A 24,649-nucleotide genomic window follows, 5' to 3' on the forward strand; every position below is an offset into this window, starting at 1 on the left:
ATTATATTAGTAGTTTTCTCTAATACAGCTACACCTTTCTTTTCATTTTTTTATTAATTATTTTTAAAAATATGTTATACTTACTTGAATTTGTTTTGTTATTTTATTTATATCTTTGGTAATTCAATCTATTTTATTTTATTGAAAAGAATAAATATATATTTCAATATTTTTTCATTTTTTTTTCAGGAGAAAGAGCTAATTATGTCAACAGTCCACATGTCATCGCTATGGTGGGATTACCGGCCAGAGGGAAGACTTATATTTCCAAGAAACTGTCACGTTACCTGAATTGGATTGGAATAAATACTAGAGGTAAATACCATACTATATAACTCTATTATAAGTGTGTTTATTATTAGTCAATATTTTTTTATGATCTTTTTTATAAACCAATTTGATAATTATTAGTTAATTGTTGTAAAGGATTATTTATTGTTCCATTGGCACTACAGTGTCCTTGTATATTATTCTACAGGTTAGATTAAATTTGCTAAAATAAATTTAGTGAAATGGTGAATACCCGGGTAGTATAGTACATTATAGGAGGTTCTAGTAATGAGTTTCTCAAGCATTATTCCCATCCATCTGTAGTATATTTTCCACTTTTGGATTCTAAAGGCAGATTCTCACCTTTTAGTTTCACTGAAGCAGTTTGACTCATGCAGTGTACGGAAAGATGGAAATCGGTGCTTGTGTTTACCCATTTCATTTGGCTAATTGAAATACAGTTGGTCTGGGTATCTATCGTTGATGTTGAGATAAAATGGTCTACAAAATTAAAACCAGTTGTTTAAGAAGTGTGATTACAATTATTAGTATATGAGTTACGAAATATTCTGATGTATCAAAAGCAAACTATAAAAATATCGTAGATGGTGGATATAACGCAGAAATAAATGGGACACTAGTGAAACTACTGAAGAAACTATTAAACGAATTAGTTTTGGAAGCCAATTCTGTTACTATTTCATTAAAAGTTGGAAAACTACCAAAAAAATTGTGTGTGCACTATGTGCATGTGTATATTTGAAGTGAAACTTCTTACTTCCCTCTGTCTGTCTGTCCGTCTGGCCTAAGTCTGCCCTGTCTAATTAAGAAAAATCCTGATGATTTCGTCTATTTAGAGGCATCGGTTCGAAACGTCGAGGGCGTCATCCTGTAGCTCATCCCCAATTATGCCGAAGTCGACCCGCATTTTTCATCAATATCAAATCCTTAGTCCCACCCTCATGAAGATGTAAACGAAACGTCGTATCCAACTTTGCAGAGTGGAACCCTGTGTACCGTCGCACGGTGGGGTATTAGCATGAAAAAGGTGATCGAAATTCGAAAAAGCAAATGTGTTTAAGATTTCCCAAAAAAAGATAAATGATAAGTTAAATCATGTCTGCCATGAATGGCGTTGTTATGGGTGTGTTTAGTTGCATTCATTTGTTTCAACGAAACGTCAAAGTTATTACTTCTCACAGATAAGAGGTAAATGGCTAAATTTTATGTTTAAAATTATAAATTGTTGTTGTTCTTGTGCTCTTTTTACGTTTATATTATTGTTTTGATTGAAAATGGCTCAGCAAGCTGCAGGTATGTATTCTACAAAAACGTATTATTTATTTTGATATTCTCTATACTAACGATTTTTTTGCAACTAAAAGTTAGGCGTTCAGAAAATTTGATTAAATTTGTGACATTTTTATTATACTTAGAGATTTAGTTGCGCATTTCGAAGAATTCAGAATATTGTCTATATACGTTTTACTTAGTAAACATTGGGCTTCCATACAGTAAAATAAAATACTGCGACTTTTTGCGACTTTGCTGATAAAATGACAAAAAGATTCTTGGTTTCCTCTAATTTGCCAATCAGTGATATACGAGTACTAATGCGAGGTGTAAACCACGATGGCATTGTTGTGTACAAAGCGATCGCATTAGTTCCATTAGCAGTATAGCACAATTTGGCATTAGTAGCGACTTTAGTGGTATGGACATTGCTCGCGGATAAGTCGTAGCCGAGGGGTGTCTCACTGTTGGAATTACATGTACATTTTCTTGGCAGTCGCTGGCAGTCTTTGGCAGTCTTTCGGCAGTCGCCTATAATTACATGGCAGTCATAGGCAGTCGCTCGGCAGTCGTCGGCAGTCACTGGCAGTCGCTGGCAGTCGTCGGCAGTCACTGGCAGTCGTCGGCAGTCACTGGCAGTCGCTGGCAGTCGTCGGCAGTCACTGGCAGTCTTGTATAAAATGACATTTTGGCAATACGTGTACATTTTTTACCCTAGTGAGACACCCCTCGGTCGTAGCATTAGTAGTATTAGTTGCGATATTATTACTGGCATTAGTGGCATTGACCGTGGAAACACTGGAACAGTGATTTTTCTTCCTTTTTTTAGAATCGACGAATTATCCTTTATTTTGTTCATATTATTTCCTCTTTAATTGAAAATAGCAATAATTTATATAAGGCCTACATAAAAAAATTTCGATCAACTATCTGTGTCAAATACCCCACTGTGCTCACATAGCCTACCCACCAAATTTGGTGGCGATCGGACGACATCAGCTTTTGACGTCTCTTACGTCAAAACTAACTGTCACAGTGACACATGTCATACACGATAAAGTTGGCCTTGGTGCAGTCTGTCGACATACCAAATTTTATTTAAATCGGACGATTTTTTGATTTGATTCATTGTTGATGGGGTTTCGTAGTGCACGAAACGTTGCCAAAATAGCACGAAAAGATGGGGCTCTTCGAGCCTATCATTTTTAATGCCTAATGTATGTGTTATGCTCCTGGTTTCTGATCTATATTGCTTACTTTGCTGTGATATAAGATTTCCATACCATCCATGGCTCTACAAACCCGTCTCAACAATTCTCTACTTGTTGCGGTCTTGAGTTGTCTCTTCCCAGTTAATGACCCCTAAAGTTTGAAGTACTTTTCGGAAATTTTGGGTGCCCAAGTGGTCTTTTGTTCTTAGGGGCTTCTTCCCAGACCTTTTTGATTAGTCTTGAATCATTTGCTTCTCTGAACATGTTCCAGCCAGCTCAGTCTGTTTGATTCATTCTAATGTTCTGTATTTGAATTATTTTAATTGCTTGTACTGTACTTAGGCTATTCGTTAAGCCTTCCATTACTTGAACTTTTTTATATTTGTATTCTGAGTAATGAGAAAAAAGAAGTCTAAACGAGTGAGAGTGCAAAAGTGAGGCTGTCAACTCAGTTATGAATGCAGGATGACAGGAGGGTTCTAAACAACATTATAAATTGAAGTTAATGGTTTTTTGTTGCAACATAATTTTTTTATAAAGAAATTAGAAATAAAATCCTGATTATTGTTAGTTCCCAGTAGTTAGTACGCAGAAAAAAAAATCGTGGGTGTTGGGAAGGCTTGAAAGGAAACAATGTTTTTGCGACGTTTCGTTTGAGTGCGTGTGAGTACGTACAATTTCGTGAGTGTGAGTACGACACAAACCGAGCATCGGTGTATATCGGGCCAAAAAATACCCGTTAAGTTTCTGTTTGATTCGTCTGTATGTGTTTAGTGTTGGCGGTTGGAATCGTCATGAATGTTTGTACGCATAATATGGATATAATATATGTTTTGGTGCCTGAAGAAGCGACAATAAAGTCGCGAAACGTCGCAAAAACATTGTTTCCTTTCAAGCCTTCCCAAACACCCACGATTTTTTTTCTGCGTATTAAAAAAAAATAAATTATAAAGACAAAAAACTAGTGCTAGAGCCTAATCAGATTGTCTAAGGAAAGAAATATAAAGAAATAAATTTGTAGGGAATTTTCGCTGCTTCTATATTGTATTGGAGGATTATTTCTAAAAAAATATATATTTTTGGAGTTTTAAGCAAAAAAATGACAATTTTTTTCAATGTTCCGTAATGAATTTTTGCTAGCGAACTTTCGGGTTCAGCGCCCCAAAAAGACATAAAGAAAATAAGTCAGAACTAACCCAAAATTTTCCCATTAAAAATACAATTTGACTAGACTTTTTATTGCGTTGTGCTCATTCAAGCAGTAAAAAAAATATTCATCCGTTGAGATTGGAAAATAAAAATTCCTGCATTCGTTTGCTTTAAAAAGGCTTTCTTGTTACATTGGCTAGATCATGTACTGATAATATCATAATAACAAAAAATAATAATACTAAAGTCTACTAACCTATTTGTACTATTAGATTCATTCATCTAACATTTAAACTGGATTTTATTTGCAGTTTTTAACTTGGGAGAGTACAGACGCCACGCCACCTCGGCCTACCAAAACCACGAGTTCTTCAGACCGGACAATCAGGAAGCGATGGCCATCAGGGCGCAGTGCGCCGTCGAAGCTTTGAAGGACGTGTGTCAATGGTTGGAGAACGGGGGCGAAGTGGCCGTTTTTGACGCCACCAATTCGACGGCCGAGCGCAGGAGAGTCATCCAGGATTACGTTGTGAACAAGATGGGCTTCAAGTTGTTTTATGTCGAATCCATTTGCGATGATCCCCAAATTATTGAACAGGTAAACCGACGCACAGTGGTTCAGATTGCCAAAAAGTGGCGCATAGGATATTTTTAATTTTATTACAAATTCTAGACTTATTAGGTTTAATGGCGGATTTATTAACATGACAAAGATAGTCCAAGGAATAAACAAAATATATTTCAGACTATGTTTGTTTAGTATAAAAATATTAAAAAGGGGGGATTTTCTATGAATTTTATTCAAAAATTATAGTTTTTAAAAAGGTTTGAAAAATGCTTCGAACCTAGTTAAAAAAAGAATACCCATTAGGTTATCTGGTCTAAATTAAAGAAAAAAAACATAAATTGCAATATGCGTTAAATGGAGTCTTCAAACTCATTTTCTTCATGACATGATTCACCACCACTTACTTCTAGTTCTTCTTTACTATCTGATGACAATAATATTCTGTTGCCATATGAATGTCATCTGCGGGTAAATCTTCACCTATTTTTAGTGGCGACTACTTTCTCTGGAAATTCAAACCCTAGTTGGACTGCTTTTGCCGTCTCATTGTTATGTTCCTTCCTTAAATTAGAAACTGTAGCATATGCCAGAACTTCCGAGGTGTAAGAATCTCTAATTTCTAGAAATAAATTGATTTTTAATCTTTGCCATTAATTAAAAGCAATAGTGCAATATTTGCAGCATTATGTAGATAAAAAAACAGGTTTTTTTCTGTAAGATATTATAAATTAATTCCTTGGTCTCTTTATTTTTTTGGGACTTGGACAATTCTGAAAAAAAAATCTTCTTGAAGGGCCAGGGTCATCAAAAGATTGATTCTCTTCCATTTGAAGTAAATTTTTATTCAGCCAAAGACAACTGTTGGAAATAAAACTGCTCCAAGTATAATTACATTTCCTCCACTTTTCTGACCATTTATAAACAAAATTTTCAATTTGCTTTTTTTTGATAATATGTTAGGAATATTATTATCACACAAAAATGAAATAATTTCATCAATAATATCCGCTTCTGACCTATTATTAAAACCCATTTTCAAAAACCTCTCACATATTGATCTGCGGCTTATTGTTCCTAAAAATAAAAGGAATAGAGTACGGGAGGAACATGTGAGTCTCTATAGTTACACTTTTACCACTCCAGAGTTACTCAAAAAATATTAGTATAATAATTTAAAAAATTATCCATGGAACAAAAATCAGACTACTGGTTAATTTAAAATTCTAATTTATATATCATCTACCTCGGGGTCTCTTGGGGTAAGATACTTGTGGTAAATGAAACTTGGTATAATACCGTTTAAAAATTATAAAATACAGAAGCGGAGATCTGCGGAGTTCTAAAGATACGCAATTTCAAAGTTTAATTTTTTTCAAAAAAAAACGCTCTGTTATGTTTGTGGTAACTACTAGCTTCATAAAAAAATATTTGAGTTAATAAAATTCTCTTAAAAAGTACTTACCTTGGTCTTCAAAATCCATTATAATTTAATTTATTTCCAAGTCTCTGAACTAAGAACCAAAATATATTAGCAACACTAAACCATTATCAGCAAATAACTGATATATTTAACTTACAAAATCTAACGAAAACAACGTTCCTGTACGCTTTTTTATTACGATTAAAAAGTGGATCGTGATAAATTTGAATAAATGGACCCATCATCTGTTGAAAATAATATCATTGTTGAAATTTTCGAATTTTTTTTCTTGATCCCTATGCGTCGATTTTTTTGAATCTGAACCAATGTGCGACGTTTCGTTGTTTTATTGACTCCAAAATAGTTAAATTTGTTTTTATTTGTTGGGCCTGTATTACCAACCCAACACAAATATAAGTTTTGATCAGAATAAACAGCCTACACAATTTTGCTAACAAGCGAAAAAAGTCAGTGGCGCACATGTTACTGATCAACGATGTCTCGACAAAAATATATATATTGCTTTCGTCAGGACTAGGCTTATTTAAATCCCTTATTTAGGGAATGTGACAAAAGTTTTTAATTAATTGTAATCCTGAGGACTAAATAATAAAGGTCAGTTTTATTTTGACCTAGAGATCCAACAAATAAAACACCTATTGAATTGAAGACTTTAACCCAATGCATTGGTTCCCAAGCTTGTTTTATATGGCGCCTCTTTTTTGAAAATAAGAAGTAGTTACACTTCTTAGCTTCAATCTACTGAGGTGTTCGTTGGGAGACAGTGTCCTGTTAAAAACCCCGTGACAATCCGAAGATTGTTCTTACTTAAATCAAGGAAAATATTTGATTTTTCACTGGGTCGTAAATGCAGACGGTTCTGGTCCAGTTACTGGAGTGTTCGCTCCTTTTCTAGCTAGATCGTTTGCTTTTTCGTTGCCTTCTATCCCTTGGGGAGCTGGCACCCAGAATAGGAGGGCTTTATTTGCTTTGTCTAATTTGTTCAGCTTTTCTAAGCATTCTTTGACCAATTTCGAATTGATGGTTACCGATTGGATCGCTTTTAGTGCTGCTTGACTATCGGATAAGATGGCTATTTCCTGTTAGCAAAAGTTCCTATCTAAGATAAGTTTTATGCATTTTTCGATATTGTAAATTTCTGTCTGAACGATGCTGGGGTAGGTTCCCATTGGTTCGGAGTATTTAGTTTTTGGTCCAAATACTCGTATTCCTGTTAATGCTTTAGTTTTGGAAGCATCAGTATACCACGTTATGGTACGGTCTTTTACCTGCTGTTCAAACATTTCTCTCCTCCAATGCTTTTTATTGCTCAATACTACAGTGAGGTGTTTGTCAAGGTTGTACATTCTTGGTATCTCATCCACTGGGAGTTGGAGAAGTGAATTTTCCCTTTTGAGGGTGTTCCAAGACCTTGAACTGAAATGTTTCCCAGTACTGTTTCCGTCAATAACCATTCTAATCATTGTCGCATTGGCATAACTACCTACAACAATGTGCAGTGATGTTAGGTCTAGGATGACCTCCATTGCTGTTTTTGGGCATGTTCTCATTGCACCTGTAATGCAGATGCATGCCAGGCTCTGCACTTTGTACAGTTTTTGCCTTGCTGTATGTTGCTCTAGTTTTGTGTACTAAGCAACTGCTCCATAGGTAATCATGGGTCTTACTTTCATGGTATACATCCAGCCCAATAGTAATACATACTTTTGTTATTCGATATTCGATTTATTTCGAGTAAATTATAGGTAGATCGTGTATTTTTGTCTATTTTACATAGGGATCAGAGGTAGTGTTGTAATAGTATAATTCCTACTGATACTTAGTCCTACTTCGCTCCCACCAGGGGGCGCGCCTCAATTTGGAAGCCACTGCTTTAACTCTTTGTAGTAACGAAGCTGAACAAAGTGATGATAATCAAGCAAAGCAGAATCGGACCTATGTTGATATAAAAAATAAATCCTATTTTTTGTGAGAAATCTCTCCACGAGAGATGACACATGGTTTTTTAAAACACTCTGTATATTTCAAAGTATTGTATTTTTTAAATTCTTTACAATTCTGACATAAGAAAATTATCTTTAGAAATCAACAATTAATTTAAACTTATAATTAATGCATATTTTACAGAATATAATGGAGGTGAAAATCAGTAGTCCTGACTACACTAACATGAACAAAGAAGCCGTTTTGGATGATTTTCTTAAGAGAATCCAACATTACCAAGAGAAATATTCACCATTGGACGAGGAACAGGAAAAAGAAGTATCATTCATGAAGATCTATAATACAGGTGAAAAGGTTGTAGTACACAAACACGAAGGGCACGTACAAGCGAGAATAGTATATTATCTTATGAACATTCACATCACCCCTAGGACCATCTATTTATCCAGGGTAAGTAGTTCTTTTTGTAATTGAAGACGTATAGAGTATTTCTGTTGTTTAATTTTTTACTTTCAATTCTTTGATTTATCTGTATGTTCATTAGTGATCGACCGATACCGATGCCGATATGAAAATATCGGCTATATCGGCCAACATGCCGATTATCGGTATCGGTCGATAAACAAATGTATATCGGCCGATATTTTATTTTATTGATTATTCACGAAAAAGGAATAAAAAAAATTAACAGAACTTGATTTTTTTAGGAACAGCTTTATTAAACATATGCTGTCCTCCATTCGCGAACTTCAAGTTCCAGTGCTTTACGCCCTGGGCTACTCGAGAACGGTTCTGAAAGGAGCTGTGCGCAATAGCCTGGTGCCTTAATATGGCGCGGAACAGTTCTGAACTTTATGACTCAATTGAATGGAGTGAGAGTATCGCGTTTTTGAACAGTTCAGAGCTGCACAACTGCGTGAATGGAGGACAGCAATTTATGAACACAAACTGAAACGGATTCTTTAAAATAATAAACAGAAAAATAAACTAAAACAAAAGATTTGAAAAAAAACAAATTCCCTTAAATCTGTCTAAAAAAAGCTTTAGTATAGGAACACAAACCGGACGATTTCCTTAAAATAAGACAAAAAGATAAACAGTAACGAATAAATAAAATACTAAATAAAAACAAGACTCCTTAAAAATTAGTTAATATTAACTAATAAGAATAATCCAATTTTTTTAAATTGCTATGAAGAAATATCAAAGACTCAGATGTATCTGATTTTAGTCTATTTCTTTTTGCTGAGTTTACAGTACCTGCCTCCGAAAACATTTGTTCACTAAAACACTGCTTGCTGGAGTTCTTAAATAAATAACTCCTTGAGAAAATAATAAAGGTAGAACATCTTGTTTTTCTTTCCACCATAAGAGTGGATTCGTTGTTTTTGACTACAGGTAAATTGTTGTATTCAGTTATTTCCATTTTAAACCTTTCAGATTCAGATACAGATTTCAAATTTGATTCCCCTCTTGATGATGCTTCCACAAAAAATTCTTCATATGTTTCCCAAAACAAATCATGAGCTGAAGACTGCTGACTTTTGCAGTCTTGCATATACCTATGTATAGGTATATATGTATAAGGCGGAAGAACTTGAGCTGAACCAAAACTTAAAAAAATACGCCGATAGGCCGATATACCTATATCGTATCGGCCTGAAACATATCGTTATCGGCCGATTATCGGTATCGGCCAAAAAAGCCTATCGGTCGAACACTAATGTTCATATCTTCAAAAAAGTCCTATGGGTATTTTGCCACTGTAAAACAGCCTCTACACTATGCGGAGAACTCTTCGAAACAGGTCAAGGTCGCATTTCCTCGCTCAACTTTGTCGCATTTCGATTTATTTCCAATTGTCTTGACCCACTTTGGTTTGCCTCGACCTACTTTCGATTTATTACCTCCTACTAATCGTGAGGAGGGCGTGGGGGATTTTTTTGGCGTTTCCTGTTGCCTCATTCAATTTTGTTTCGTTTTCAGCTATTACCAAAACGTGGCGGTATCTGTACCCGAGGCAAAGGATTTTTTTTATTAATCTTATTGAAATAAGTAAATCTATACGGCGTTTCTAAAGTAGCTGTTGTTACGATGATAATTCGTTAATTACATCTCGTTTTATGTTGATAGGTTTGGTTTTAATATGTAGAGTAGATTTTAAATATCTGCTGTTTAAATAGGACAGCTGTATCGGCTGTTTAAATAGGACAGCATAAAAGGACTGAACCGCTTAAGTCTCATTGGACCAATATTTAAACTGCTTATTATTCGTATTGATCTTAATTAAGCTGTCAGCTGTTTTCTTCCCACTACATTATATGGATCCTTTGTTTGGTCCAAAATGATCTTATTCCTATCAGAGACCTCCATGAGTATTTGATAGCATTCCTATGTAGACCCTTGACCCAGTAGTTTTATTTTCCTTTTTCCTAGTAGTTATTGTGAATAGTGATGGGAAAACCGATTAATTTCAATAATCGAGTACTCGAGTATCAAGCGATTGCAATAACCGAGTGATCACTCGAGCGAAATATCGCTCGTATTTAAAAATACGCTTTTTGTCCGTCGCTTGTAAGTGCTCGAAGGCCAGGCGCCAAGCAGTAAGCTGCATGCGCAGGGCACCTTTCGGTAATGAACGGCAAGTAGTAAGCGGTGAGCGATTCGCTTGATCGCCTGATGCCTGATTTAGTTTATTTCGAAGCATTGTCGATGTAGGTCGTAAAATTTTGTCCCTCAGATACGCAAAGGATAAATATACCGGGTGCGTCTCAAAAGTGGCTCACCCCCTATAACTTTTTTATTTTTTCAGATAAAACAACGAGATTTGGTACGTTAGTATATAAATTAGGATTACTATTAGGACATAAATTAGGATTGATTGACATATTATTCAACTGTTTTTCAATTTCTGCAACTTTTGATTTTTAAATCGCACTCTCGATATTTTTTTACTTTATTCGGTAGAAAATGACACCCTGAATAGAATGACATATCACATGTCAACTTTTGACATTTTCGCATATGGTTTATTTAAAATTGTAACATGCGGTTCGTAACGACAATTTGACTCGAAGTACCAAGTGTGTGGTATCAAATTATTCCTAAAAAAATTCTTTTTCGAAATATACTAATGAGTCACCCTCGTTCCATTTGAAAAAAATTGAGATATGATCAAAAATACGATTTGGGCATCTTTTAACCGGCCACGGCAAGACACTAAAAACATTAGACGATCAAATCTATTTTTCCGAGGCTCCTTGATTAAAAATTAGTGTTTTTAACACAGCCATGGCACTCTAGATTGAAATTTAAAATAAAATTTGTTTTTAAGCGAATATGTCAAAAGTTGACATATGATACTTCATTCTATTTAGAATGTCATTTTCTATCGAATAATGTAAAAAAAATACCGAGAGTACCATTTAAAAATAAAAAATTGTAGTCATTTTCGGTGAAACAGGAAGTGACAGAAAACAATTGAATACGTCAATCCATTCTAATTTATGTGTGTATATACTAACACACCAAATCTCATTTTTTTTATTTAAAAAAATAAAAAAGTAATAGGGGTGAGCCACTTTTGAGACGCACCCGGTATATAGGGCGTCGTATAAATTTGCTACCTGCAATGTATTGTTACGGATTCCGTGGGTCCACTATTTAAACTCACGATAAAATACTTAACGAATTTATTTGTTTCACTCTGTACACACAACTTATACTATTTACAACACAACTTATGCAACTACTATTACTCTAACGGTATTTCGCGGTATTTTCAAACTTCAGACTTCAGACTATCTTCAGACTTTTGACTTCAAACTTCAAACTTTAAACTTGTCCAACTGTCAAAGCGCGGGCCTTATATACCCCCTGGCGGTTGTTTCTAGATTTTTCTATAATTTTCTTTACTTTCTGGCGAATGCGCCAGGTTCCTCAATGCACGTTGCGATTTTTTAGCAGTACGCAGTTATGCAACCAGTAATACACCTTGACATTGCCCCCTTCTCAAATTTGATCGTCCCGATCAAGGTTTCCTGTCTGGTATCTCTTCAATCGATCCAGATGAACTACTTTCATCTTACTTCTAGGGCTGCGTTGAATCCGGTACACAACATCATTTATCCTCTTGATGACTGTATAAGGACCTTCCCATGCTGGAGTTAACTTTGGGGACCTTCCTTTCTTGCGCTGTGGGTTATACAACCATACCCTATCGTCCTGTTGAAATCCCGTAGAATTAGCTCTGAGGTCGTAATGAGCTTTCATCCGGTCACTGGCTAGCGCAATCTTACTTCTAACGGCCTTATGAATGTCCAATAATCTTTCCTTCCTAGCGATTCTTTCGAACGACAGTCCAACGCTATCCTGTTCCATTTCTTCCCCAGATCGAGTACTTGGTCTTTGTCTAGCTGCGCAAATCTTACAACGTTGACACCATTTCTTAACATCTTCGCAATAATCCACCCAGTAAAAACGGTCTCTCAGCTTACTCAAGGTCTTGTTTACTCCAAGATGGGCTCCAGTTTTACCACCGTGAATTTCTTCCAATACCTGGGTGACTTTCTTCCTTGGTACCAGTAACTGAGTTGTTACTGTCCTGCCATCCGCACTTTCCCACGTGCGCTTTATCAATCCATTCTCAATCACCAGTGAATTCCACTGAGCCCAGAGAGCTTTGAAAACGAGCCCTCTGTCCGCAATATCCTGCCACGGTGGTCTCTCGCCGTTACCTTCCTTGAGCCGTAGTATTGCTCCGATGTCTGGATCTTCCATTTGATCTTTCCTCAACTGTATCGTCGTCCATTGTTCGTCAGTTCTCAGTTTAAAATTCCTTACTCTGATAGTGCTTTCGCGATGTTTCATTTTCTTGCCCAAAGTAGCTCGTCGTCGATCTGGCTCGTTGTCGATAATTTGTACCCGTCCTACACGGCACCCAACGGTTTTCTCTAGTTTCCCGAACACAGTCTTCTTGGTATCACCAGGTATCATCACAATTTTCGATGATCTTTCTTCCATATTTCCTGGTCTCTTCTCTTTAGATACAGAAAATTCCTCATTTCCGATTTTCAGGATGTTTCTATGGTGATCAAACGAAAAACCATGTTGACTGATCACATCCATACCCATGATAAAATCCGGTACACAAAGCCTCTCCCCGTACAACGGCCATTTCCCCCGTAACTGTACGTAAATACACTCTTCTTCTAAGAGGCATCATCTTCAATCCTTGCACTGAGTTAGTCCGCACCAACGATACCATAGCGCCTGTGTCCACAGTCATTCGAATTCTTCTACCATTGATCTTCCCGTTGATCACCAAACTTTCAGCGGTTTTTCCTAGACTCCTAACGGAAAACATCCTAACAGTGTTGATTTCCTGGTGCCTATGTTCTCTCGATGGTAAACGGAATCGCATTTGGACGCGGCAATCCCGTTTGATGTGGCCATTCCTGCCACATCTATAGCAACTTAAGTCCTGGGATCTTCCGATGTGCCGATGTTCTCTGGATGGTGAATGGAATCGCATTTGGATGCGACAATCCCGTTTGATGTGGCCATTCCTGCCGCATCCATAGCACCCTCATATCCTGGAATCTTCTTTGGTTCTCTGTCTGGGTGTTGTTGACTCCCTTGTTTATTAGTAGCTCACATAGTTTGTCGAATTTTCTACACATCTCCTCCAAACTTCTGTGGGTACTCTCGGGCTGTTCCTCTACCGTTACCGATCTTATCTTCGGTCTAGGGATGGCGCTAAAAGCAGCTTCGATTTCCAGCGCCCTGACCAGTGCTTCGCTGCTGGTAGAAAATCGGGATATTTGCAGCGCCCTCTGCAATTCGTTGTCCCTCAGTCCGCTGATAAAGCACTGAGCAGCCAGTTCCTCCCTAAATCCTTCCGGTGCTTCTGGATATGCCAGGTGTACCAGCCGACGTAAGTCTGCTTCAAATTCCTGCAGACTCTCTCCGGACCTCTGCAGGCGTGTCTTGATCTGGGCCTGGTAAAGTTGGCGTCGATGTTGGTCGCCATATCTTCTGTCCAGTGCAGCGACCAAAGTTTGGTATTCCTGCTGTTGGGCTGCAGGAATAGTTTGCAACAGTTCCAGGGCAGGGCCACGCAGCGCGATGACAAGTGCCGCTGCTTTCTCCTGGTCAGTCCATCCGTTGGCAGCGGCGGCTGCTTCAAACTGACGGTGGTACATTGTCCATGTCGTTTGTCCATCGTAGGTCGGGGCCTTAAGGTTCGCTGTTCCTTGAACGCCAGGTGTCTTTACTTGTACCTTGGTCTTCTGTAGGTCCATCTCTAATCTTTCTATCTTCTGCTGAAGGCGTTCCTCAAGATCTTCTACGGTTTCTTGAAGTTGATTTTCCTGCCGTTTTTCCAGGTCTTCAAAATTCTTCTGTAGTCGAAATTCCTGATTTTCCAAAGTTTTCTTAAGACGGTCCTGATCTTCAAATTTTTCTTTCTGGCGACGCACTTCTAAATCTTCAACAATTTTCTCCAACCGTTCTTGTCTAATTCCTTGATTTTCTAAAATTTTCTGAATACGGTCCTGTTCTTCTTGTCTTTCTTTTTGACGTCGCTCCTTCAAACGAATTTCCAAATTACCCAGTATTTTCTCAAGCCGGTCCTGTTCTTCTTGTTTCTCTTGTTGTCGTTGAACTTTCAAATCTTCGAAAATGTTCTCAAGCCGGTCCTGTTCTTGTTGACGTCGTAGTTTTTCCTCTTCCTTTTCTTTACGTAGTCTTTCTTGTTCTTCTGCTTTCTCCCTTCTCATATTCTCCATAAAATCGCCTAATAGTTTGCTTACTTCCTCCATTTTCTTCGCTTGTTCCCTTGTACCAACCATAAAAATACTCTAATCCGGTCTAAAAATCTTCCAATCCACTTAATTTCTTCTTAAAATCTTCTTGAATCGCACTTCCGACACCAATTGTTACGGATTCCGTGGGTCCACTATTTAAACTCACGATAAAATACTTAACGAATTTATTTGTTTCACTCTGTACACACAACTTATACTATTTACAACACAACTTATGCAACTACTATTACTCTAACGGTATTTCGCGGTATTTTCAAACTTCAGACTTCAGACTATCTTCAGACTTTTGACTTCAAACTTCAAACTTTAAACTTGTCCAACTGTCAAAGCGCGGGCCTTATATACCCCCTGGCGGTTGTTTCTAGATTTTTCTATAATTTTCTTTACTTTCTGGCGAATGCGCCAGGTTCCTCAATGCACGTTGCGATTTTTTAGCAGTATGCAGTTATGCAACCAGTAATACACCTTGACAGTATGTAGAAAATTCGCTCGGCTTTTTATCGAGTATGTCACATTAAAATCGGATTTCAATTTATTTCATTCTAGGATCGCTTGTGTTCGTCGCTTGGTACTCGCCACTTGCATCGCTCGTTCATAATCGAGCGATGTCGGTTATTTCAATAATCGAGTACTCGAGCGAAAATTCACTCGAGTACTCCCATCACTAATTGTGAACATTGATGGAAAAATAAATTAAATTCCGTTCCTATTTCCTTTTTGATCCATTTGTGAAGATATTAAGCCTTCAATTACAGTCCCATCTTCTCTCTTGATGCAAAATTTCATAGAGCTTATTCAGTGACAAACTTCGTAGAGTTGCCATTTTCATATCTCTGTAAGAGAGGTGTTTGCACCTTGACAGCTGTATTAGCTTTGTATTATGAAAATTTATTATTTTAAGAATATTCTCTTATCAACAGCTTCATCAGTACTGAATTGCGTTAACATCGTTGTTCCATTTTTTAGCATGGAGAAAGTGAACACAATCTCGAAGGCCGCATAGGAGGAGACTCGAATTTAAGTACGCGAGGACGTCAGTACGCCAGCGCCCTCTCAGCATACATTCACGAACAGAAAATCGAAGGGCTCAGGATCTGGACGTCGTGGCTGAAACGTACCATCCAAACGGTGACCGGTTTGGACGTGCCGCAAGAAAGGTGGAAAGCTTTAAACGAAATAGACGCTGTAAGTATATTTTTATTATTGTAGTATTATATTGTTATAATTCTTTCTAACGATTTTTTTCTAATTACAAAGATATTTTTCCATCTGATCAGTTCAATGTTACTTTAATGTATTTTCAGCAAAGCGAGTAAATATCACTAATCTTCAACTTTCGTTTTTAGCCATATTACTGACTGACCGAATTGAATGAATGTATACTCGTTCGACAGAGAATTTAATTCTCTTTAATTTACCTAAAAGTATGATTTCGCTGGAGCGTCTTGCGGCAGCGACTGGCAGCCGCCTCTCTGTCAAGCCAAGACGCAACCATGTGTCAAGGCGTGGCGGTTTGGTTGGCGCGTCTTGCTTCGCATCAGCAGCTGTCGGCGTCGGTGTTTCTAATGAAAGAACTATGGATGGAAATTTGTTAAAATTGAGTTTCTTACGTGAAGAAGAGGATGAAGAGCTGATGTTACTTAATCATGTTTTCCAGAAAAGACGCTGGAATAAAAAAAAATATTTATTGATCATTTAAAAGAAGATGAAAAAAAAAATTAGATAATTTTTCGTTAAAACTTCGCTTAAAGCCATTTTAATTTGGTTTTGGCACTTACCCAAAACGACTAGAGAATTACAAAAACAGGAGGGTATTTTATGGTTTTCAAATTAGAGACGAATTTATGAATCTTTTTAACCAGGAGGGAGCCATCGATTCGCAAGATATTCAAATAGTAAAATAAATGTAAAGGGTGCTTTATTTAATTATAAGTTTATTACTTATCTTGAAATTCGTTTAAAATGTGTAATGAAAAACCATATATGTATGCCTATATAAAATTAACATCAGGGTAAAATAAATTCAAAGCATCTTTTATTTTGTACCGTCTTTCTTTACCAAAAAAAAGCAATTATTTTTCATGCATTTTCTGTTATCAAAAAGTTTTTATAACTATCACTTTTATAGTCGTATATGGCAGGATATTTCTGGATCTACTCTATTAATATTAATTTCATCTTCATTTGTGGAAAAATTGTCATTTTATTTGCGCTTATATTTTATTTGCCATTTTATAAGACGCTGCCACTGATTCGATGGTGGCCAGGACTAAAATTTGACTAAAACTAGCGGACGCGGCTGCCAGTCGCTGCCGCGAAACTCTCTAGCGAAATCAAGCCTTATTACTGAAATATTCGCTAAAACGCAACGTTTCGGAACTAAACTAAAACCTGAAAAAAGAATGTTGCCATCTTTTTGGGCCTCCTGAGTCGAGCGGCGGTTGAGCAATCGTGCAAACCTAGGAAAATCCTCTTTCTTCGCGTCAAATGAACAAATCAAATCAATAATTAGCTTTGCAACACTTTTTTCCAGGTGACCCCTCTAATAAATCTTATTTAACTGGCCGACTAAATGAATTTCAATTTTATACAACATCGATTATTTTTAGGGAGTTTGCGAAGAAATGACTTACGAAGACATCAAAGATAAATATCCGGAAGAGTTCGCCTCAAGAGACCTGAACAAATTCGCGTATAGATACCCGCGAGGGGAAAGTTACGAGGACTTGGTGGCGCGGTTAGAACCCGTCATCATGGAACTAGAAAGGCAGGGCAACGTGCTGGTCGTGTCGCACCAGGCCGTTCTTAGATGTCTCCTGGCGTATTTCTTAGACAAATCTGCAGGTAGGTAACGTCACATTATAAAGATCTAGATTTTTTTACTGTGGTAAAATCTTACCTCTCAAGTAGGTAGAATCGTATACCCTATCAGCAAGAGACAGTCTTGGATTGGTATTTACATGTCTGAGAATGAAACGCTGTGGCGATCTTGAAAGTTGGAGAGAGAAATATGGAAAGGCTCACATTTCGCTTAGGATCCTTCCTTGTTCAGTACATCTTATTGTACTGAGCGTTTTGACTTTACAGAGTGTCAACAACCTAGATCGATAATGCTTTAAAAGAAACTAAATTCATAATCATCCTGTCTCAGAATAAGTAATCAAGCGAATTACTCGTCGCTCGTCGCTTGCCACTCGTCATCGAATGAATATGCGTACTGCGCACGCAGCTTACTGCTTGGCGTTTCGAAACAATCAATAATGTAATCGCTCGAAACACTATTACACATATACAGGGTGGCCCGTCGAAAACGTTCTGCAAGGCATAATGGCCAGGATATTTTTTTTTCAAAAAATCCAAAAACACGTCAATTTTGTGTGGGAGGGGGACAACTTTTGCCCCATAAATGATTGCAAAATCTTCAACCCTCTAAGCGGGGGTGTCATCCCACAACTTTTTTCAAATGGGAAGGGGGGTCAAGTGGCGCCGCAATGAAAAGAGCTTTTTATTCTCTATATTTCCCCGCTTCGTTTTTGAAAATCGGTTGAGTCATTGAGAAAATATGAAGGATTGAAATTTGAAAAGTTTATTTAAACATTTATCAGAGTAAATGATAAGGATAAATTCCTTCGACCAATTTGCTGTTTTTTCTTATTATTTCTAGATGTTTACGCATTTTTTCACTTGCTACAAGGTTGAACGATCAGGTGCGGTCTCAATATCGTTAAACTGACCTACAATAGAATTTCCAAAAATACCAGCCCGCGACGATCAAAATCGTCTTCTTTGAATTCTTGTACCAACCGAATTTTTTACGAGTGGAACTTGTGTTTTTTAATATCCTTTGGACACTTATACGATTCACGCCGGTCTCATTGGCTAATTTTCTTGTACTCAGCGTACTATCCATGGCAACTTGGCCCAATCCGAATACCTCCATAGCTTCATTTACCACAGGATTTTGCCTCTGCCTCTTTTTATTCATAACGGAACCAGCTTCGCGAAATTTTGCTACTAATTCGCGAACAATTTTGCCATAAAGTTGTTTGTCAGGATGGCTTTCATTTGATTATCTGCGCAAACCGATTGCCACATTCGTTATTTTTAAAATAAAGTGCGATTATTTCCACTTTTTCTGCAAGGGAGTACACCATAATTATTGTTAAAAAGTTTAACGATATTGAGAAGAACTTCAACGCACAAGTCACAGAACAGCTATCTAGCAACTACCGCACCTGATCGTTCAACCTTGTGGCAAGTGAAAAAATGCGTAAACATCTAAAAATAATAAGAAAAAACAGCAAATTGGTCGAAGGAATTTATCCTTATCATTTACTCTGATAAATGTTTAAATAAACTTTTCAAATTTCATCAATGACTCGACCGATTTTCAAAAACGAGGCGGGGAAATATAGGGAATAGAAAGCTTTTCATTGCGGCGCCACTTGACCCCCCTTCCCATTTGAAAAAAGTTGGGAGACGACACCCCCGCTTAGAGAGTAGAAGATTTTGCAATCATTTTTGGGGCAAAAGTTGCCCCTCACAAAAAAATTGACGTGTTTTTGGATTTTCTGAAAAAAAAATTACCCTGGCCGTTATGCCTTGCGGAACGTTTTCGATGGGCCACCCTGTAAATTTTTAATATAGCCATCTCAGTTCCTGGAATACAGGGGGAATTTGAAATTGTTGCATTTTTCGACTCCCTTCAATCATGGTTATCTTGTAACTTATCGAAACTGCGTGAGTCCCATAGAGTTTTTCGTGTATAATTCAGTGGCGTAAATAGTTAAATAATTTATCGCTGTGAACTGTCATTCTTGAAATTTGACCCTTATTTTTTTTTCAATGGAATACCCTGTATATATTCTTTTATTTTATTTGTCTTGTTAAGAGTTTCTTTACAGCTATAATATGAGAGTATTAAACTATACTTATTTTCATAAACAAGGTAAGAACATGTTTTAAAATGTTTAATATAGGCGGCCAGTTTAAACTAGGTATCATAATAATCAAATAAACAAGGCAAGCATAAACAAAGCAAAACAAGGCAAATAAATTATTATAAAAGGTGTCTAATTTAAAAAAAAGCAAATTTGAGTCGTATTTGGAAAATAACTGCTGCCGGCGAAAACTATATAGTTACGCTTTGTTAAGTTATTAGATAACCAAGATACGAAGGGAGTCGAAGAATGCAACATTTTAAAATTCGCCCTGTATTTCCGGTATTAAGAAGGGTAGGACAAATCTGTGTGTAGCATCTTAGTTGCATAAAAAAGTAGTACTGTGGTGTGAAAACTGTATCTTTGTATCTCTATTAATAAAGGAGAAACCCCATAAAACAAACGGAAATGAAAAACAAACGACATCCTGTATTCTTCGTACAAACAAAAAGCGGCAGACATTACGAAAGCTAGACCTTACTGACCCTGTATATGTATCGATCTATATCTTTTTTTATCTAGAATATCTCTAGAATCTTTATCTCTTTATCTTTCTTTCTTTAACTATGATATTTATCTTAAATATATTTTCCAGATGAACTACCCTATCTGAGGGTACCTCTGCACACAATAATAAAATTAACACCAGTTGCATATGGTTGTAGAGTGGAACATATTAAACTGCCAATCGATGCTGTGGATACCCATCGTGCCAAACCTAAGGTATGTATTTCTGATACTTGGATATAACTATTTTATTTGCATGTACGTAATAACATTACTTAAATCCACTGCTATCTTACGCTCAGTATTGATTTTTCTGTCTATTAACACAATATTAAAAACTTTTTTTTTTCTCCCAAAGCAAATATTAATAGGCATCGACCATTACCGAGTTTATGTCTCCAATATCTTTTCTATATATTGTTATCAGCGTACTGCAAAATACTGAATATTTTTTTTATCCAATATTTCATTTTGTTTTTTTTATTAAGACTTTGGATAGTTAAATATTTAAATAAAAGAAGTTGAAAGTCTATGTTTAATTATAATAACACGCAGTAAAATACACATCAATGTTTTAACCAAAAGCACAATAATTTTCTTGTTACTTTTGGATTGTTCTAATCAATTAAAATATTTTGGATAAAAAAATTGTAAGCCCGCGGCCACACATAAAGCGTTTTTTGCGTTTTTAGCGTGAAGCGTCTTTAGCGACTAAAACAAAATAACAGGATTATATAGGAGTGACCCCACCAAAAGCGTGTAGCGTTCGGCGTGTCTCGCAAAAAAACGTAAATGAAAACAAATAATTTTGTTTTCTGTAGCGTCTTTAGCGATTTCTTAAGTTAAGACCCCGTCATAGGCGGACGTTATATTTAATAATACAATAAAAATAAATTAAATAGTATGTATTTTTTTTTCATTTAAGGGTATTATCTAAAAATATTTTTATGGAGAATATCTACTGTTTAGGAATATTCTATTAAATTCAAAAATTTGAAGGTAATGTTTGGTTTGGTTTGGTTTGGTATAGAAAAAGTAATAAATTAAAGAAATATTTTCTTACGCGTAAAAAATAGTTTTTTATGCGTAAAAAGTGTTTTTTTTCTGCGTAAAAAAGTTTTTTTAACAAAAATAAATAGTTTTTGACGCGTAAAAAATATTTTTTTTACCTGTGACAAATAGGTTTTTACACGTATAAATTTATTTTTTTTTGGGGTAAAAAAGTTTTTTTTACCAGAAACAATAAGTTTTTGACGTGTAAAAATTAGTTTTTTACGTCTAACAAATAGTGTTTTACACGTAACAAACAGTTTTATACGCGTAATAAATAGTTTTCTACCAGTAACAAATAGTTTTATACGCGTAAAAAAATAGTTTTCTACCGTCAGTAACAAATAGTTCTATACGCGTAAAAGATAGTTTTTTTTACTTGTAACAGTTTTATCGCGTAAAATAATAAAAATATTTTTTACGTGTAACAAATGGTTTTTTACACAATAATTTGATTCACTTTTACAAAATTTGTATTAAAATATCAATATTTTTGATAAACACGTGGACTGCTCACAAATACACGTCGCGTCACTACGTTTTTCTAAGCCTTTAACGCGTTTCGTTACAACTAGCTCGTGTGTCAGGGCCGTCTCGCTAGCTCGTATGTCACGGCCTTGAATTCCCAGCGCGCGTAAACAAGTTTCATTCCAAAAAGTTTTATAAATCATGTCCTAAAATTGCGTTAGCAACTAGTAATATTTACTATTCTATTATATAATTATAATTATTTATTATATTATATTATAATTATAACAAGTAACCACCACACTACAAAATAAAAATACTATACACATATAAACTAAAATTTGTAAAATAAATGGCAAATAATAATTATTATTTTTACACACGCCACTGGTACTAGCAGTAGATTGTGTTTGTCGCCGAATATATGCCCCGGCCCGTCCACAATTCAATCCCGGCATCTTTTATCTTCGTCTCTTCAACGCTAACCGCGCCGATCTCGCCTATCTCTTTCTCACAGGATTGATTGTTGAACGGGCCGGGAGTCCACGAGCTTGCGACGTTACTAATTGATATCTTGATAGAAACTGCAGACCTGCCGCATCTTTTGAGTGTTTTTAATTGACACAAATCTAAAAAACTCTTAAAACGGTAAAATCGCAAAGAGCGATTGAGACGCAAAACGCTAAAAACGCTTTCTGTGTGGCCATGGGCTAATATTTATATTACAAACAACGTCCAATACTATTCTTTAATAGATTCAACCATTTTTTTTAAAATTCAGAATACTTGCGTTAATTTTAAACTATACAGTAAAACACTATTTGTTTTAAATAAAACAACACGTCTAAACACAAGTTTTTAATAAATTTTAAAACTGTTTCAGGAGCCAGGCCAACAGATAACTGCCAAATAACGAACTTGGCAATAATCATAAAAACGAATTATAATAATTCTATACTTTTTAAATCGTGTACAATTAATAAAAGTTGGTCTTCATGTGCAATTTGGTCTGGATCCTTAAGCATACAGGGTGTTACAAACTAGAATTCTAACTATTAAAGGTGTTAATTTACAAAGTTTTCGTTTACATCTTAATCTCTTCTTAAAAAAGAGAAAAAATTAAACCAAAATGTGCTATTTATGCCTCCTAAAATTTTTAATTTGCGTCTGTAACATTTCAGGTAAATATCTGAAATAGTTAAAGCTTTAAAAATAATGAATTAACTTTAACAAAAATACATTTTTAAAACATTGTAGTATTTTATATAAAACAAATATTGAGTTAAGTATATGTAGCTACAAAGGTTTCTTAAGAACATATTTAGATTAACTTAAATATTATTGTTCTATTTTGAAACACACTGTATAAGAATCTTTGAAATAATTGGCCGCTTTTATTGTGCTTTTCTTAGTTTAGTTAGTGGTAGTTTATTCACGCACAGTTTAGTATTTGTGTACGTTTAAGTATAAATAACTCATATTATGTTTAGAGATAATTATCAACAAATATTTTTGACATGACGTATTGAACTTTAAAAGTAATAAAGATCCTTTTTAGTTCATACCTTGATTTATGTTTTATTAAATAGTAATAAAAATAACCACTCATAATGCCAAATTAATCATAAGACCAAGCTAAAACCAGCTAAAACTGTAAGCTAGTTTAATTTTAAAATGCTTTAATTCTAACTTTCCTTTTCTCTTTTATATGAGTGCAATCTCTTTTTTGTTGTAGCACACCTGCTTTATTTTCTTTGTTCTTTAATTATATACATTTTTCTTTTTTAAATATTTTTTAATAATATATAAAATTTATGAATATATCTATATTAAAGAACACTTTATTTTTAGAATTAGTTGTTAGTATATATTCAAAATACTTTCATGTATATAAAAAAGTTGTTCTATGGTTAAGAGGCTTTTGGCATACTTATACAAATCAAAATTTGTTGTTGCTATGGCCACATCTCTACTAATAATATCTTCTATGACTATCGTATTACGAGTAATAATTTGCAATAAAAAAAATATTAAAGTAAAAGACAGTCGTTAAATTATATATTTTTTTAATTTCTCGTTGAGCTTATTGTTGTTTTTTGTTAGAACTAGAGTTAAACCATTACAAAAAAAAAATACTTCGATTTTCAAAAATTAATGTATTGTTTTCCCTGTAACGATTTAAAAAATTTACGAAAAAACAGAATATTCGTAGCAATATTGCGTCTTGATTTTTAGTGTTGTGTCATATAAAAATTTTCACAATAATTATAATTGTAGATGTGGCCCTAGTATAAGATAAAATAAAACCCATCCCTAGCGGTCGATTAATGCCAATAAAAAATAATAGTTCTGTGGAAGTGATAAAATTTAATTGTTAAGAAATTGTCTCTCTAATTTAATCACTGTGAATAGAGTTATATTTTATATCCTTACATTTTTAATAGGTATAAAAGATTTTAGAAATTAACACGTTTAATAATAATTTTAGAACAATTAACAAAAAATTTTAAAAATATATTTGATTGTCGTTTTTGGCATTAATATTTGAGAGAGAGAGAGAACGCGTTTCTATTATCACTGAATTATTAAACATATTGGGACATGATACACATAATTGGGTATCTGTTTAAACAGTGAATCATATAAAATAAAAATATTATACAGAAACGTTAAAAACCCCTACAAATGTGCTAATTTCTGCTTTAAGTTCATCGGACCGAAGGAAACAGCCGAATTTGACGACCGGTTTCGGGGATTTATCCCCAATATCTTTGTGGATCCTTCGATCTGACAAACAAAATGCAGAAATCTCACCTAAGTACCAAAGCTACTACTATCTACATGTTCTCCCTAATCTTTGTGAAGTTCGAAAAATGCCCGCTAGGGGGCGTTTCTCTGATAACCAATCAGAAAACAGGGTTTTTCTTAAAAATATGCAGGTGAACAGGTATTTTATATATTACTATTGTAATTATCGATAA

General features: G+C 35.3%; 1 protein-coding gene across 6 annotated transcripts in view; it reads left to right on the forward strand.

Moving 5' to 3' along the window:
* LOC115888284 (6-phosphofructo-2-kinase/fructose-2,6-bisphosphatase) overlaps positions 1 to 22,593 on the forward strand; it is a 141,175-nt gene extending 118,582 nt beyond the window's left edge. For all 6 annotated transcript variants that reach the window (XM_030907957.1, XM_030907955.1, XM_030907959.1 and 3 more), the window contains 7 exons: positions 190 to 315; positions 4,235 to 4,521; positions 8,060 to 8,326; positions 15,670 to 15,888; positions 17,313 to 17,547; positions 20,239 to 20,366; positions 22,552 to 22,593. In XM_030907957.1, the coding sequence (XP_030763817.1) occupies positions 190 to 315; positions 4,235 to 4,521; positions 8,060 to 8,326; positions 15,670 to 15,888; positions 17,313 to 17,547; positions 20,239 to 20,366; positions 22,552 to 22,581 (1,292 nt within the window). In that variant the 3' untranslated portion in view covers positions 22,582 to 22,593. The remainder of the gene's footprint in view (positions 1 to 189; positions 316 to 4,234; positions 4,522 to 8,059; positions 8,327 to 15,669; positions 15,889 to 17,312; positions 17,548 to 20,238; positions 20,367 to 22,551) is intronic.
* The last annotated feature ends 2,056 nt before the right edge of the window (positions 22,594 to 24,649 follow it).

The sequence above is a fragment of the Sitophilus oryzae genome, unplaced genomic scaffold, assembly GCF_002938485.1.
Source record: "Sitophilus oryzae breed Bouriz unplaced genomic scaffold, Soryzae_2.0 scaffold_693_pilon_pilon, whole genome shotgun sequence".
Lineage (NCBI taxonomy): Eukaryota > Metazoa > Arthropoda > Insecta > Coleoptera > Curculionidae > Sitophilus > Sitophilus oryzae.